General features: G+C 38.1%; 1 protein-coding gene across 7 annotated transcripts in view; it reads left to right on the forward strand.

The window, feature by feature from the left end:
- Nucleotides 1-18160, forward strand: part of WDFY3 (WD repeat and FYVE domain containing 3) — a 143528-nt gene that overhangs the window by 86881 nt on the left and 38487 nt on the right. For 6 of the 7 annotated variants that reach the window (XM_085222605.1, XM_085222608.1, XM_085222610.1 and 3 more), the window contains 11 exons: nucleotides 1612-1772; nucleotides 2379-2490; nucleotides 2895-3085; nucleotides 4088-4240; nucleotides 8407-8480; nucleotides 8583-8744; nucleotides 10099-10193; nucleotides 11857-11977; nucleotides 12685-12902; nucleotides 15590-15825; nucleotides 16975-17109. In XM_085222605.1, coding sequence (XP_085078731.1) covers nucleotides 1612-1772; nucleotides 2379-2490; nucleotides 2895-3085; nucleotides 4088-4240; nucleotides 8407-8480; nucleotides 8583-8744; nucleotides 10099-10193; nucleotides 11857-11977; nucleotides 12685-12902; nucleotides 15590-15825; nucleotides 16975-17109 — 1658 coding nt within the window. The remainder of the gene's footprint in view (nucleotides 1-1611; nucleotides 1773-2378; nucleotides 2491-2894; nucleotides 3086-4087; nucleotides 4241-8406; nucleotides 8481-8582; nucleotides 8745-10098; nucleotides 10194-11856; nucleotides 11978-12684; nucleotides 12903-15589; nucleotides 15826-16974; nucleotides 17110-18160) is intronic. The other variant, XM_085222609.1, reaches the window with a different exon arrangement.

The following is an 18160-nucleotide window of genomic DNA, read 5'->3' on the forward strand; positions in this document are numbered from 1 at the left end:
TTTCTTAACATGTTGGCTTTGTCCAGCATAGCAACATATTTCTCCTACATAAGCTTTTCTCCATTCATTGTGCTCCAGAACAGAGGATGTGTTTCTGTTTGGGGGAAAGCTGTTTGCATACATGCACTGTGCCAAACTCTGAAGAGTCTGATACAGAGTACATTATGGAGCTCCTTACTGAAGACTTTTATCGTGGCCTCTCTACCCAAAAAGTTTGCTTTTCCTTAATGCAATGGTTATTTGTGAGAATCCTGGAGAAGGGATGAGTCCTTGCAATCTTCTACTGTTGTTCTTTCAGAGGAAATTCTATCTGACCTGCCTTTTAACTGTGCCATGCCATGCTTACATCAGAAGTTCTGTCTCTCATTTTGGTAATCAGGGTTGCCGTTTTTTGAGAATTTGTCTTGCATTTAAGTGAGAAAGATCTGATACTCTTCAGGCCTTGGGAAGAGCTCTCAAAGAGCAATTTGTTCAGTAGAATAGATTCCTTTCTTTGTGGAAGTGGAGGAATGTTCTTAGGGCATTTGTGTGAGCAAACAATTTCACAAGTAATTTCATTTATGTGGAAACTGAGACATCTGAAATTGAAGTGAGACTCAACAGAGATGTGATTCTTATTGAAAAATTATGTTGATGCCAAGCTTGTCATTTATTTCAGTGTTAGGTAAATAAAATAAACAATTTTTCAATTCCATCAATATATTTCATTGGTGTTAGATACACCTTTTGACTTGGATTGATGATGTACAAGAGAATTTCTGCAAAGCTTTCAGGTGCTATGTTCTGCACAGTTCCCCCGAGTACTGTAGACAGCTGTCACTCCTGTTTGCAGTGCCTTCCAGGAGGTCTCCAATGTGGGAGCAAAGGTTAAAAGAAAATGAAAGGTTGGAATAGATCTTTTTCAGTGCCTGAGCCTTTTTCTTCTTAATTAGTCATGCATCTCTTGTACCATGTTCTAAAGTAGTTATCTTAGCAAGATGTTGCGTAAAGCCTGTTGCCACACATAAAGATGAATCAAACACATTTTTCTTTAAATTGAAGTGAATGTGAACAGCTCTTAGGGTGGGTATAAACTGAGAGCAGGATTAATGTTACTTTCCAAAAACTGAGATTAAGAAGAACTGCATCTTTTGTTGCAGGTCCAGGCCATGGGCTACCTGTTGTCATTAAGTAGATGTTGAAAGAAAACGTTTGTTATATTTTATCCTCCTTTTTTAAATAGCAGATTTTTATGCCATCAGTAGACTTATAAGCCATCAACCTGGTTTTGACTGTGTTGTGGAACATATGTAAAAGCAATATCAAATCTCTTGTGTCTGTAGAAGCTCTCTTCCAATACCATTCAGCTAACCCTACCTTTCTACCATTATAAAATAGCAAACAGTATAACGGAAATCATTAGTATCTACTTTCCTTTTTTACTTTTTTCAAATACTGAGATTTTTAGTTATTTTTTTTAATAGGGACCATATGCAACATAGGTCAGTACTGCAGACAAATAAGTTGTGAATTTTTTTTTTTTTATTTTATAGCAAAAATCTCCTCCAAAATTTCAACATTTTACTGTTAATACTGAAAAGAAAGCCAATGCTTTTTTCATTGTGTTTTTAGGCAAAGATTCCAAGTGTGAAGGAAATAACCCATGTCCAGTATCATTAGTACCAGAAGAGAAGGTCTCCTTTGGTCTCTATGCACTCTCAGTTTCTTCTTTTACAGTGGCAAAAATAAGAAAAGTTTACAACAAACTGGATAGTAAAGCAATTGCCAAGCAGGTAGGTTTGGAAGATGAGTTTATTTGTATGACTTTTCAAGACAGTTTGCTCGTAGGAACTGGGAACAATAACGTACTTATCAGAAGAGTTGCCTGTAATTACTTCAATGTTTAAAAAAAAAAAAAGGGGGGGGAACTATAGAGAACTATAGACTTTATTTCTGTTCTTGAAATTACCAATAGCTATGTAGATTGGCTTTATATGGAGGTATTTTTGTTTTTTAATGTAGGTAGTAGTTGTAATCATGTAGAAAAACAGTTAAGATGATATAGTTAAGAAATGCTTATGCTGTTGCAGATGAACAAATCTAATAGCATAGTTATCTGACTGTGCATTTGGAAATCTGAATACCGGTTTACGTTTTTTACTTTAAGAAAATTCTTTATACAGAGGACCATATCTTGAGATTTTGTTTTTAAGTTAGATTAATCCTCCCTGAACTCTGGAGACTACAGTAGTGGGTGTCCTAATGACTATGGTGTAGTTTAATTTTGTTTTGTATTACTCTACCACAAGAGAAAAGTACGCAGGTTATGTTCAGACTCTTGTAGAAAAGGTTAAAACCTTCTGAGCCTCTTTTGTTTTTCCTTCCCTCATTTTCTAAAGCTTGCAATTTCTTCTCATGAAAATGCCACACCTGTGAAGCTGCTACATAACTCAGCAGGGCACTTGAACGGACCTGCACGCTCCATTGGTGCAGCTTTGATAGGATATTTGGGTGAGTTGAGTAATTGAGAATTTTAAACATGATTAGTGAATTGTTGATAAGAACTTAGTGCCAGAAGATGAATCACATATTGATCAATGTGATGTTTATGATGCATGATTAAATTTATTTTACGTTTTTATATTGTATTGACATCTTTTTTGTTTTAGCTGTATGGAATGCTTTTTTCACTTCATATGCGTACGTTCACATGGAAATACTTATCTGTTTTTAGTTCATTAACTATTTTCCAGTGCAAAACTTCCATCATCTCCTCTTCTGAGGTGTCAAAATGCTCCTGGTGATATTCTTTTAATAAATCAAGCAGTACTAAAATGCAAATTACTTACAGGATTTCCCAGTGATTTCCTATAACACTTGATTTTAATTAATTTATTTTCACTGCCTTTGCTCAGGAGTAAGAACATTTGTCCCCAAGCCTGTTGCCACTACTCTGCAGTACATTGGTGGAGCTGCTGCTATTCTAGGACTTGTGGCCATGGCATCAGATGTAGAGGGACTGTATGCAGCTGTGAAGGCTTTAGTCTGTGTGGTAAAGAGCAATCCATTAGCCAGCAAAGAAATGGAAAGAATCAGAGGTTACCAGGTATGTAAGAAATACCTTAAAACAGACTGAATTTGTTGAATTTCAGTCTCTGCTAGCAATTCCCATGGGAATTCCTTGTTTTGTTGCAGTGGCCTTAGTTTGTGCTCTTGGGTTTACCAAGCTCTTGGCTGTTTAACAGAGACTAGTTAGTTGGATAGCTTCTAAAGAGCAAGGTGGAAAATTTTTCTAAGCAGGTCTACCAATTTAATTGTTCTGGTGAAACATCTCCCTTAATACAGCAAGGAAGAGCACAACTTATGTCACTTAACCCTGTTAACATGAGCCTGTTGCTACAAACATAAATGGGACTTAATGCTGTTAACATGAGCCCATTGCTACAGACATAGGAGCTTCTTTGTCAGTGGTCTACCAGCAACAGAGAACTTGAACACGACGGGAACCAAAAAAGCAGGCTCCTAGAATTATTATTTTGAGATGACTGTACAGACTTCATAATTGGTGATATTGGTCGTTTTCAAGCTTAAAACTTTTAAATTCTCCACTGAGATAGAATAGGCAGAATCACTTACGCAAAAGAATCATTTGACTTAAAAAAAAAAAAAAAAAAAAAAAAAAAATCTATATATTTTCATGTGACCAATGAATTTTCTGATTCTGATGAGGATTATTTTACTGAAAATGAAAAAGCGCCCGTGGCTTGGGCTGCATATTTACAAACCTTTTAATGCTAGAGATCAATATAGTTATGTTGAAACATTTGATTCCATTTGGCCTGATGTAGACTGTGACTGACTTACTACCCTCTACCATGTAGAATAGAAGCTGAAGGGTATGTTAGGTACACTCTTGTTTTTTTTCTTTCTGTTTTTGTTTTAAATCAACAGTAATGCCATTTTCAAGCTTGTTCATCAAAACTATCAAGTACTAGAGGTACTTTATGCACCTTCTTAAAAAGCATACAGCTGTTTCACCCACACTTTGTTATTCTTAGGCGGCATGCCTGCGTTGTCATAGGGTTCCTTATCTGTTTACTCATTTTAGTTGCTGGCGATGCTGTTAAAGAAGAAACGATCCCTTCTGAACAGTCACATACTCCATCTGACCTTTTCTTTGGTGGGAACTGTTGACAGCGGGCATGAGACCTCCATTATTCCAAATTCCACTGCCTTCCAGGATCTGCTCTGTGATTTTGAGGTATGTAAAGTTACGTGAAAAGTGATGATGATACTGGTTAACGAGCGGTTCATCAAACTGATAGCACACTCTTAGTACTGAACAACAGCAGATTAGGTTAGTCTCCTCCAAACATACTGTTTTGTATATTGTATGGTAAAATAGCTCAGGTGCAAAATTATTGGTAACTTTTTGTAGTTGAATTGCTCTTGAAACAGTTCACAGGCACCATGTATGGCTTATACTTTTTGTTGTACTGGAAGGACACAGAATCATAGAATTACAGAATATCCCAAGCTTGGAATGGACCCGTAAGGATCATTAAGTCCAACTCCTGGATGTTTTGTAGTTTTCTGTTCTACAGTAATTTTATTTTAATCTGTATTCTACTGCAGTAAATATATTCAGGCATGAAAGATGCAATGAAAGTAACAGTAGGAGGTAAATTTTCAACACTGCACATTGGAATCATTTCATCATATGTCTTCTACAAAGTTAATAGTAAAGAAGTTAAAATTGTGCACAACCTGTGAAGCATTCAGGTTTTCCTGTTTTAAAGTGAGGATAGTAGGCAAGTTCAGAATGAAATACAAATGTAATAACATGATTTGTGATAGAGGCTGATTGACAATGTTAGGCATTGCATAGAACTCTTTGCCATTTGTTCCTTTTGTATTATCTGTATCTGATGCAGACTGAGTGAAGCTGTTGTGATTCTCACCTACTTAAAAAAAAATAAAACAAAAACCATGGAATTACTCATTTTACTGATTTAGATATGCATTTCAGCGTTTAAATGCACTCCTGGAATCTTTAAGAGTTCTGTCTAGGAAATACTCCTGTTGCCTTCACGTTAACAGAACTGGACTTTAATGTAAGCAGAAAATACTCTTGCCAAGATCAGTAATACACTGTAATTACAGAATGAAAACAAGAAGAGAAAATCAGTGAAATTTCTTCTTTTTTTTTTTTCTGGATAAGGATGTTAAAACTAGAAATCACAGAATCACAGAATTGTAGGGGTTGGAAGGGACCTCCAGAGATCATCGAGACCAACCCCCCTGCCAAAGCAGGTTCCCTACACCAGGTCGCACAGGTAGGCATCCAGGCGAGACTTGAATATCTCCAGAGAAGGAGACTCCACAACCTCCCTGGGCAGCCTGTTCCAGTGCTCCGTCACCCTCACCGTGAAGAAGTTCTTACGCACATTCGTGCGAAACTTCCTATGCTGCAGCTTATGTCCGTTTCCCCTCGTCCTGTCTCCACGTACCACTGAAAAGAGACTGGCCTCACCGCTATGGTCGCCACACCTCAGATATTTATAATCCTGGATCAGGTCCCCTCTCAGTCGTCTTTTCTCAATGCTAAACAGACCCAGTTCACTTAGCCTTTCTTCACAGGGGAGATGCTCCAGGCCCTTCACCATCTTTGTGGCCCTCCGCTGGACTCTTTCCAAGAGATCCCTGTCTTTTTTGTACTGGGGAGCCCAGAACTGGACACAGTACTCCAGATGAGGCCTTACCAGGGCAGAGTAGAGGGGGAGGATCACCTCCCTCAACCTGCTGGACACGCTCTTCTTAATGCACCCCAGAATGCCATTGGCCTTTTTGGCCACGAGGGCACACTGCTGGCTCATGGCCAACCTGTCGTCCACCAGGATGCCCAGGTCCCTCTCTGCAGAGCTCCTCTCCAGCAGCTCATCCCCCAGCCTGTATTGGTGCATGCAATTATTCCTCCCTAGGTGTAAGACTACACTTGCTTTTGTTGAACCTCATCCGGTTTCTTACTGCCCAGCTCTCCAGCCAGTCCAGGTCTCGCTGAATGGCAGCACAGCCTTCAGGCGTGTCAGCCAATCCTCTCAACTTCGTATCATCAGCAAACTTGCTGAGGGTGGCCACTATCCCCTCATCAAGGTCATTGATGAAGATGTTGAACAAGACCGGACCCAGCACAGACCCCTGGGGGACACCACTGGTCACAGGTCTCCAGCCAGACTCTGCACCAACGATGACCCTCTGCGCTCTGCCAGTCAGCCAGTTCTCAACCCACCTCACTGTCCACTCGTCTATCCCACACTTCCTCAGCTTTGTTATAAGGATGTCGTGAGAGACAGTATCAAATGCCTTTCTAAAATCAAGGTAGATTACATCTACCGCTCTTCCCCCATCCACCAGCATGTGACAGCATCATAGAAGGCCACCAGGTTGGTCGAGCACGACCTCCCCTTGGTGAACCCATGCTGACTACTCCTGATAACCTCCTTTTCTCCCTGTTGTCTGGAGATGGTATCCAGCACAAGCTGTTCCATCACCTTTCCAGGGACGGAGGTGAGGCTGACCGGCCTATAATTACCCGGATCTTCCTTCTTGCCCTTTTTGAAGACCGGAGTGACATTGGCTATCCTCCAGTCTTCAGGGACCTCCCCTGTTATCCAAGACCTCTCAAAAATGATGGAGAGCGGTTCGGCGATGATCTCCACCAGCTCCCTCAGCACACGTGGATGCACCCCATCAGATCCCATGGACTTGTGGACCTTAGTACTGCCTAGGCACACACGCACGTCCTCTTTCCTGACTAAAGGGAAGTCTCCCATTCCCCAGACCCTCTCACTAACCTCCACGGTGTGGGAAACCTGAGGGAGAGCCTTTTCACTGAAGACGGAAGTAAAGAAGGCATTCAGTATCTCTGCCTTCTCAGCATCCCCCGTTACCAGAACCCCCCCCCCCCCCACTTAGTAAGGGGCCCACATTCTCTCTAGTTTTCCTTTTACTGTTAACATACTTGAAGAAGCCTTTTTTATAATATAACAAGTTTATGCTGTTTAAACAATAATTCTTTTTTGTATTTTTTAACAAACCATTTGAATTACAGTGATGATTCCTTTGTGCTCACAAAATTAAATATAAGCCTAATAGAGTTATTGCATCTACCTTAGATAATATTTGTGGTAGATGCTTAAGCTGGATGAACTAGTTAGCAGAGAGAAGGCTGTTAATCACAGCCCAACTCCTTTTACACAGAGTAACATTTTTGTGTAGTTGTGAATTCTGCTGAATGTTCTTGGCTTGTTTTGTTTTGATTTTTTTTATGTTAAAAGGAACCAACTGAGAAATTTCATCAATTTTATAGTCATTCAGAAACTATTATTGGAATTATCCAATTTCATACTTTAAAGTTCAGAGTCACGTTTTTTCACATAAGGCCAAGAACAACAGGAGGAAGAGTAAGCATACAGTATTAATAAAAAAAAAAAAAAAAAAAAAAGAAAAAAACACATAGTCTGAGAGTCACTCAGAAGAAAATTTCAAGAATTCTCAAGAGGTCACTTTTCCTGACTTGCGATTTTTTTTATTCCTATTTATTTCTGTGTTTAGAAATCAGTGATGCTTATTATTTCATGAAAATCTGATCCATTTGGTGTTCTTATTCTTGTGCTAAGCAGAATAAGGGAAAGACTGTTCTGATCCTTTCGGATAAGATTTGAAGAAAAGGAAAAGCAAATAATTTTTCATCGCACACATTAATTATGTTTTATTCAATAGGAGATCAGTTTTATGATCTGAAGCTGTAATGTTGAACTTTCTGGTTTTATATATATTTTCTTACTTCTGAATAATTGGTTTGTTTTTTTTTGCTAGGAGATCGAAATCATTTAAAATACTATGCATACAATGCTGAGTAAAGACTGGGCAAAGAGGAAGGCAAAACAAAAATAAGGGAAGGCCCATGAGTTCTGTGCGGACGGAAGATATGAAGTCAATTACACAAACAGACAATCTTCACTTTAGTCAAATAAACACAGCAGTACCATCCAGCATTTCACATCAGCATTGTAAACCACTAATAACTTTTGGGTCTGTTTACTATCTGTTTAAGGAAAAAATTGCAGATAGCATTTCAATTTTTTTGTCCGTAACTCTGAATTTCAAGCATGATACATTTACAGAGACTGTCTTTGGTACCAGTGTGTGTTACTGTAGTCTGCATTAGAATATTTAACACTTAACTGAATTTGAGGAAAAAATAATTGAGAACCTTGCAGTTGGCTTATGAGCACAGTGGCCAGGTAAAAGTTTTTATCTCTTCAAGACTTTTGTAACTTTTGGTATATTAATCTTGATTGTCAGTTCAGAGTCTTCAACTGGATGTAAGTACAAACCTTAACCATTGTTTATTCTGTATTTCAGGTCTGGCTTCATGCACCCTATGAACTTCATCTGTCATTATTTGAACACTTCATCGAACTTCTCACAGAGTCCAGGTATGAGCTGATGCTGGCCTACTAATGAGGCTTCCAAGATTAGATAATATGTAGAGGATGCTCCAATTTCAATTTGACACCTTCTTTCCTTCCTTCTTTCAGTGAAGCTGCAAAGAATGCGAAGTTAATGAGGGAATTCCAACTTATCCCAAGGCTGCTCTTGACTCTTCGAGATATGTCTCTCTCCCAGCCTACTATTGCTGCAATTAGCAATGTGCTGAGCTTCTTGCTTCAAGGCTTCCCCAGCAGTTATGACTTACTCAGGTAGCCCATGCCAATGTTCAAGTATGGCTTAGGTGTTTTCATTATGTTACTGATACTGATCAAAATACAGTTAAACCATTGTGAGTAACAAATGTAGAAAGTTCCTGCACTGAATTTTATCCTACAAGAAGTGACTGAGCGCATAGGCATAACCATTTTTTTTAACTTGATTTAAATATTAAATTCAGTTTATATCTAAAGAGGTGTGACTGAATGATAGAACTTGCTCAGCGTTTTGCAGTGAAGTAACAATGGTGCCCTGTTCTTGCTTCATTTTTCATGTGAAATGCTGAGCACTTTTAAATTCAATTGACTGTTACTCAAAGTTGAGCACGAGGATGCTTCTGGTTAAAATCCAGCTTTGATGACTCTCTCACAAAAGGTTAATTTCAAGATTTTTTCTAATTCATCACTACAGAAAAATATTTAAGGTTGTTAGGTATAATTATAGTAATTATGTATAATTGTATTATTTTGCATAATTAAGACTGGTGAAAGTTGCATTAATAGTTGCAACTCATCCATTCAAGACTACATGAAATGTTTTTAAATTAGTTAAACTCCTTAACTGGGTTTTTCCATCTCCTATTTGATTATTGTAGAAATTGATAAAATATTACCAGACTTGGATGTTTTTTTCTTATTAGTAGTTTTATTTTCAGCTTCTTATGTCAAGTACAGTAAAAGGTATCAGAAACATCAGAAAGCAATTCAAGAATAGACAGCATTGGTGTAATTCTTAAATTCCTGTGGAATTCCAGTGCAAATTGGAGTTTTCCATCATCACCTTTTCTGTTTCCTGGAAGTAAAGATAAACATATTGAACAGCTTAGAATAAATAGCTATGGACCTTTGAGGTTAATTCTAAGGAGAAGAGGAATATTCTATCTCCTTTCTTAGAGCAGCTCATCATCATCTTGTTCTTGAAAACTGTGACCTTGTATTGTATCACCTCAAGCTGTAGACATAAATGTTATACCATATGAACATTTTTTTTTTGATGTAATACTAAGTCAGCTGTAGTTGTTGGTAAATGTTTTGATCTCTTTTCTTTAACTTGCAAAATTCCTTTTAGCAGAACTTAGAGGTAATTCACACTTTTTCTTGAATGTTCAAGTTCTCTGAGTCCCGTAGCTGCAAACTTGTCTGCCAAGATTCCAGTTAGTAGTGTACATTACTTTGGTTTTTGGCTAACAACTTTAGATTTAGGCTGTTTTATCAACATCTAAATATGAGAAAGTTTTTGTATATTGCCCTTTCACTAGTGTTCTGATTTTACGTTAGGTGTAAATTATTGATAGATGAGGATTCATCTGTCATATCAATACATGATGTTCTTTTTGTGTATATCAAGGTTTGGACAGTTCATCTCTTCCACTTTACCTACGTTTGCAGTCTGTGAGAAGTTTGTAGTCATGGAAATAAATAATGAAGAAAAGCTTGACAGTGGTAAGTTATTGCATGACTTAGAAATAGTAGAAGAGTAATAGTTTCTCTTTTGTACTTAAATACTTAAAATGTACAACAGTATCATTTTGTTGTAATGTGGTTGACAGCTGTGAAATTTCACTTCTTAGTACTGCACGCAAAAGCAGTGCAAAAACCATGCACTCTAATTTTGTTTTTCTTCACTTAACGCTGTACTTTGTCCTTCTGTTTCTCCAACGTGCTACTTAAATTGTGTATCTCTGCTTTATTATGTGAATGGGAGAGGGAAGTGCAGTGTACATCTGCCTTCCAGCTTTTTTTGTTTAAAAAAAAAAAATACATATACACACACATATTTAGCCTTCAATAGTACTTATATTTAATTGTTTTGAGAACATTTCTATCCCTGTTTCTTAAAGAAAAGATACTGTCGTAGTTTTGCTCAGAGTCACCTTGGCAAATGGTGGATTTGAACCAATATCTGAAGGGGATGCCCAAAGATGCTGTTGTTTCTGTATCCCTTGGGAATATAGTGGTAATCAGGAACAAGTAGCAGGGATGGATTTCTACTTCCCAGTGAGCTTTATTTGTCTGTTTTTCCTAAAGATCAATGTTAGGTAGTGCGCATTTATCACTGCGTATCATGTCTCTCCTTACTGAATGCTTTCTCTCTTTGCAGTCTCAGAGATGAAGGCATTTCAGCTTTTATCAGTAAAAAACAATAACTTGACTATAGGAGAGAGATCCCTATCTGTGTTTCCACTGTGGGCTGGCCCGGGTTATCCAGAGCTTATGTTGCTTTTTCCCTGCCTGGAGCAGTGGAGAGAATGGGGTAGAATGGCTCTGGGACAGGAGTGAAGAGGGAAATGTGAGGTGGAGGGCATCAGATTTCATATTTTTAGGATACTGGTCTTCATCAGTTAAGCTGCGCCCCTCAAAGATGCTTTGATTTCTTGTCTGTGGCTTATGCACAAAACAAGGGCACAGAATGTGTCCAGAATGTCTTGTTCTTTGTGTGCCTCCCCTCAAGTATTCCTTTTTGTAATACTGTGCAAAGTGTTCCTCTTTTTACATAGTAAGGCACAATAAGAATGATTCAGCAAATAGCAGTAAAGTTGATCTTGAGCTGTTTGTACATTTTGTAGTAAGCTTGTTTTTCAACTGATGAGGAGTTCAGAGATCTGACTTGAAAGAAAAGGAAATTCATCATTTTTCCCATGTCTTACATTTTGAAGGAATTGGAAACTATCCTTTTTAAACTTTTATTGTTTTTTATGCTTTATCCCCCAGGAAGAATAATGTTTATCCAACTGTTGTGAGTTTTTACTAATTTCTTTTCTCTTTGGTTTTTTTTTTTTTTTTTTTTTTTTAATTTTTGCATGTCAGGTACCAATTAGCTAATGCAGAACACCACAGTTTAGATAATTGTCTGAGAAGATGCAATATCCTTCTGTCCATCCTTCAAAGCTCAAGAAATGCTTTGTGAAAAGATAATGGAAGCACCAAGCATTTCTTAGCAGTATGTACCAGATCAAGTGTAGCAGGCTGTCTGTGCTTTAGTACAGCTTTCTCTTGATCCCTGTAGGAACAGGTTTACTTGTGTATGGCGGTTATGAGTAGTCTTTAAAATGTCCATGTTCCAGAAGTCTAATTTTGCTTAATTCGGTTTCTACTTACTGTCTAGGAACTGAAGATGATTTTGGAGGACTTGTTTCAGCTAATCTTATTCTACTGCGGAACAGGCTTTTAGATATCCTCCTAAAACTTCTGTATACTTCCAAAGAAAAGACAGCTGTTAATTTGCAGTAAGTACCAAGCATTTAAGATAGAGCAAGGATAATATTTTCTAATTTGAAGGGAGAGAATTATACAGACCTCCACTCCATTCATTGCTTAAATTGTATAATTTTATAGGAACTGTTGAACACAGCTGTTGTTGAATAAACTGGGTAAGCTGGAAGAAATAGAGTTCTTGATTCTTGAGTTCTATGTTTTCAGTTGTACTACGATAATAGTAGTAAGCAGGTGGAACTTACATGTCAGTATTTTCTTAAAATACTCCCAAGCAACTATTTTCTTAGTAAAACAAATAGATAAAATATTATTTTTTAAAACCAAAACAGTTTATTAAAAAGTATACCTGTGAAAACTTCATATCTCTGTATAGCTCAGCAAGTTGAAATTAAAAAGAACAGTTGGTTGACAAATGTTTTCAGGTCAGTATTCCAGAAACAGCAGTTGAAGAAATCTTATCCCAGTCAGAATTGTCTGAGTTAGCTATATTCAGTCATGCCCTTTACCTAAACAAAAACTGGTGTTGCTCTTTGGATTCTCTTTAGTGAGAGTTGCAGAATAGCATTCCTTGTTCAGAGGTAGGTTTACTTAAGCATGCAGGAAATGCTTGGGTAGATCTGAATTTTCTTCAGTCTTGAAGTTTGCTCTATAGTGGAGGACACTGACTTATGCTGTCGAGTAGGATGCTTTAATGTGTGACCCTTTTCTCTTTTGTTAGGGCTTGTGAAGAACTGGTGAAGACCCTGGGGTTTGATTGGATTATGATGTTCATGGAAGAACATCTGCATTCCACCACGGTCACAGCTGCCATGCGAATTCTTGTGGTCCTGCTGAGTAATCAGTCCATCCTTATTAAATTCAAGGAAGGTCTCAGTGGTGGAGGCTGGCTTGATCAGACGGATTCTGTCTTGACCAATAAGATTGGTACTGTGCTAGGTATGCTATGAAAACTCTCTTATGGGTCCACCCTTCCTATTACTGTTGTCTCTGCTCTGGTCAGATGCTGTTGCCCTTCATTTTTCTGAGATATAACAGATTTCCTAAGCAAAAGGGAGCAGTTCTACATTGCACAGATATTATAGTTCAGTATTGCATGAAGCCTGAACTGCAGTCAGTTTTTTTATCACTGTCAAGGTATGGTTAGTTATGTCCTGTGGGCAAGCGCATCTGAACTGAACACAAAGGCATCGCACAAGATGCTACGCTCAAGCAAATGAAGATTCAGGAAAAAAATATTAGTTGCATTAGTTACAAAATCATGCAGTGTTAAACCTGTGCTGCTTTGTTTAGTGAGTTCTATGCGAATTAGAGTTATCAGTTTGGATTTGTGCTACCTGGGAAATTTCTGTGTGTACAGCTTTATCTCAGCCCTTCTTTTCCTCAGCTTAGCTTGCTGTAATACCTTCTTTGGGCACATGTATGCCCCCTGGCTGCTACTAAAGGTTGGGGTTCTTAAAGCCTTGTTTACCCAGTCTTACTAGAGTTTTCCATTATTCTGCAGGACCTAGAATGGACAGTATAAGGTGCTAGTGCTATATTCTAAGTCATCTCTAAGCTGTTTGAAATAAAGGATGTTAGTTTTTGGTAAAGGGGCAGTGAGGTGTTCTTTTGCCCTTCTGATTCCCTGAAATTTATTACACTTTGTAGCTGGTAGTTTGCCCCACCTCTACTGACAGAAGTCTATACGGACTGTTCAAAAGGGGTGCAACATGAGACAGGAGGGCTCCCAGAGCTTACTTCCGTGAGAATGTGTCTTTTTTATATCATCTTCATTTGACACCAATATTTAAAAAGGGAGAAAAATAAAAGCATAGGCTGCATCACTGCTTGCTGAAGGCATTTAGTTAGTTATTTGCTGTGAAATTTAATTATGGAGATTCTAGTTTAAATCCTAACAGAAGGTGCAACCTGTCATAAACACCCACTTGCCACAACAGTACAGGACCACCAAGAAAGCAGTATTTCATGGTTGTGGGTTTTTTTGTTGTTGTTTTTTTGTTGTTTTTTTTTTTTGTTTGTTTTTTGGAGTACTTCAGTATTCCTTTTTTTTTTTTTTTTTTCATCCCTTAACTACTGGATGTAAGTAGTTATGCATTTACTATATAGAGTTTCTCAGGAAAAACAAGATATGGTGACTGATATTAAAGCCAGTATTATTTTAGGGGATTGGTAAATTGTTATTCTTTGTGACTTCTCCCCTCTTCTGTTACCACCGTGACAGTGCTCTCTTTGGAGAGAAGTAATATATGTTATGCAAGTTTGTGCAAGTTTTTAACTTTATTTCCTCTGTTATGTTATCTGAAGGCTTTTTTTTTTTTTTTTTTTTGTAACCTTTATTAGGATATAGCCTATTTTCAGTGGGTCTGGTTTTTTTTTGTTTGTTTGTTTTTTAGTAATACAAAGACAGTGGTTTTCAGATTGCTGCCAGTTTAGACCCTCATTCAAATATAGTAAAATTAAGTGGCAGACTTCCCACGAGCTGGAGCTGGCTTTGGATCAGGGCAGTTGTAATTACTGTTAATAAAGCTTAGTTGTTGTTTCTAAGGTGGTTGTGCAAGTAATAACTACTCTGTGTTATAGCAGTAAATAATCTGCTTCTTCACTAAAGACTTTTCCAAACTGGTTTATTATATGAAAATAGATGTTAAAATTTGTACTGTTCTTAATTTTGAAGGAGGACTATTCCTGAAATGTATACTTTAGTATACTTCAGTGAAATATAAAGTCCAGATTGTTGTGCTTTTCCCTTTGAATTCTGTCAGAGTGCCTTGTGCAACCTCATTCGTCACATAGATCATCTGTCTGGGAATTCAGTCTCTTTACAGTGCTTCCCATAATGTATCTCTCATGGTATTATGATCATTTTTGCATCAGCAATGAACTAGGAAACCTTTGGCAATCGGTCTTTAAAAAAACATATTAAATATGCAAAGATTTGTTGTGAACATACTGCAGCATCTGTTATTTGACTGTCTCAGATCTGTACTTTGTTTAATAATTTCTTCATGTTTGCATGTACGTGCCTTAAAATTTGAAACCCACTGACAGTTGAGGCTGTGGACTGTTTCTTATTCAGGTTTTTTTTTTTTTTTTTAAATGTCCGGTAATTTCTTCAGTCACATAATCTTTCTAAAATAGATATGTATTTACAGTCATATTGGAAGAGCATATGTGGAGTTGTCCTTTTTTTTTTTTTTCCTCATATTTTGGTATGTATCATTTGAACTGATGCCAAGCTACATTGTAGCCAAAGAGGTATTTTAAAAATTGCTTCCAATCAAATGACAGTGACCTATACAACTGCCTTAGTTTTCATACTCTGTATTGTTTTAAATACATTACAGAACATTGACTCCAAGATGTCTGCTGCAACCTACTGAGATTGATTTTTTGTTTAATCTTGCTGATAGAATTTGTGCAGGTCTGTGGAAAGGGTTTAATTAGTTGGATTCCTCATTTATATCTTTATGGATCTGAGTGTGTATGCATATATTCAAGCATTTGTATTTATAGCATGAAATTTCTGGGGAGGTACCCTCCTGAGTTCAACGCTTCAGTATGGGTGAGCTTCGCAGGTGTTTCCCTGTTATCATTGTTGGCTTTTGTGTTTTCCTTTCTCTCAGGGTTCAATGTTGGCAGGAGTGCTGGTGGAAGATCGACAGTCCGGGAGATTAACCGTGATGCGTGTCACTTCCCAGGCTTCCCTGTCCTGCAGTCCCTTCTCCCCAAGCACACAAATGTACCAGCGCTCTACTTCCTCCTCATGGCCCTTTTCCTGCAGCAGCCGGTCACTGAGCTGCCCGAAAACCTGCAGGTCAGTGCGCCCGTCGCCAGCGGCCGATGTAAGCAGGGCTCACAGGTAGGGATTACCTAGTAAGATGTAAGTGTTATTCTATCTGTCGTCAAAGAAAATAATGGATTAACACCCCCAATCCCCTGCAACTGACACGAAAGACAGTGCATCCTGTATTATGCTGTGTTGGGAGTGGGAGGATGAGTTGCAGTGGGAGTGTGTGGGAGGCAGCTTGCTGTGGCAGAGCTGCAGCTGTTTTATGTCTTGGATGTTCTGGGGTCAAATTGACATGGAATGGGGTATGACTTTTTTGGAAGAGTAGGAGTGATTGTGGTAAGGAGAGGTCACAAGGTTGCAAACAAAACAAGACAGTTATTTTAAAAAAAAATTGTATTTTCAGAGAAACATCACAGCTCTTAAGGGAAAAATGTGTTATCATTCTCAACAGGTTGATTTTTAACCTGTTTTAATTGCATGTAAATGAATAGGAAGCCTTAGTGTAGTCTTTTATGGAGAAAAGCCTGCTGTTGACAAGGTATACATTTAGAACAGATACCAGGAGTGCCAACATCCACTTCTCAATGGGATATTGAAGGTAAAAATTACAGATCAGAAGGTATTCTGCCCACGTTTTCTCAAGGGGAATACTTGATGGCACATGTAGCACTATGCTGTTGCAGAGTTTGAAGCTCATCTTCTGCTTACAGTGTTGAAATAATGATTTAAACTGAAATGAAATGCAGCTATCTGAAATGTCTGGCAGTGGAGCTCTTAATACTAGAGCTTGGGCAGTTTGTCATTTTTCTATTTATTTTTAAATGCTTTTTTAAAATTTATTACTGGAAAATACATCTTGGTATATTTGCTTTGTTCATGTTTTGTTTCTTCTGTGGGACACTTAGTTTTGTTGCTAGATATACTGAAGTAAAATGAGTTGATTGTGCAGCATTTGTGCTGGCATGTCTCATTTCAGAAGAAGTAAATGCTTGGGGAAGGAGGGAGCTGCAGTTATGTTGCTCTGTGGTCGGAAGGAATTTTCTTCTGTGTCTCATGACACGTGATCTCCCTGTGAATTTCTGGGGGATTTATCTTTTTACATTCTGTAATCTTTATTATTTAGATACTGACAAGTAAATGTCATATGTATAATAAAAAGTAGTATCGAATTGCACTGCAGAAAGGGTTTATGTCTTTCTCTTCTTTTACCTCTTATAGTTTGATTTAGATTCTATTTGGACATTCATATTTGGAGTTCCTGCCTCTTGTGGCACTGTTACCTCTTCAGTACATAGTGTTTGCACAGAAGCTGCCTTCTTGCTGTTGGGAATGCTGAGGAGCATGCTGAATTCAGTAAGCATAAGTATTTCGCATTTATGTGAACATACAAAATTGCTTGAGTCCACCATATGGTCAAAAGCCAAATTGGAAAGGTGAAGTTTTAGTGTCATGACAAACCCAGCCAGCATTTAAACTCATAATACTTGCATAAAATCCATCACTGTCATTGGGTTATTCTTATTTTGGGTTTGTCTTATTTTGTTTCTTGTTACCTGTAGAAATATTAGTGGCTGTAAAATCAGCATTGCTTTTTCACAAAAAGGCTAAGCTTTGCATTTCGCTGCAAATAAGGCAAAACCAGGAAGCAGAAGGATAAAATGCCATTGGCAGAGATAACGGATTTTTTTTTCCTGCTTAACATCACGGCAGTATGTTTGAGACTCTCCAGTCCATCTGTTCAGAGCTCTGATAGTTGCTGATTTTGTGTGTGAAGCTTCCATATGCAGAGAAGTCCCCTGACTATTAATAGCCACATACTAGAGGAAATGAACTTATTGCCAGAAAAATGTTCTTTTCATTTCTGAATCTAATGTCAATAGTAGTGAAAGTTGGTTTCTTAGTGGAAAACTTTTGTATCAACTGGAACCTAAAGCATTTATTTGCTGAAAAGGATCTTGTGAAATATATGTAAAGCAGCACCTGTTCAGGTGTAATGACCAAACAGGGGACATGTTTGTAATATGCGCTGGGAAGCGTTGGCTGCATGTTTCACATGTGTTGGCTTGTCCAGATGTGACCAGCACACATATCCAGAAAACATGGCCTGGCGACCTGCTGGAGCACAGGTTCCTGTTATGAGTTGGTGTGTCAGACTTGTGTGTTCATATCTTGGTCACGTGTTGGGGTCAGGCATTCATCATCATGTGCCCTGCTCAGCAGCCAAGTGTTTTGTCGCATGCGGTGCCTCATTCCTCGCAGTTTAGTGAGGTTCTCAGACGCATGTTCTGTCTCATATTTGATCAGACATTGATTCATGTGTCTGGACACAGTGTCTTCAGTCATGTCCTCTGGACTCCTGTTCTGACACATGCTCCAACACATCTGACGTGGTCTAGATCTGTTT

Source organism: Meleagris gallopavo, chromosome 4 (assembly GCF_905368555.1).
Source record: "Meleagris gallopavo chromosome 4, MGAL_WU_HG_1.1, whole genome shotgun sequence".
NCBI classification, from domain to species: Eukaryota; Metazoa; Chordata; class Aves; order Galliformes; family Phasianidae; genus Meleagris; species Meleagris gallopavo.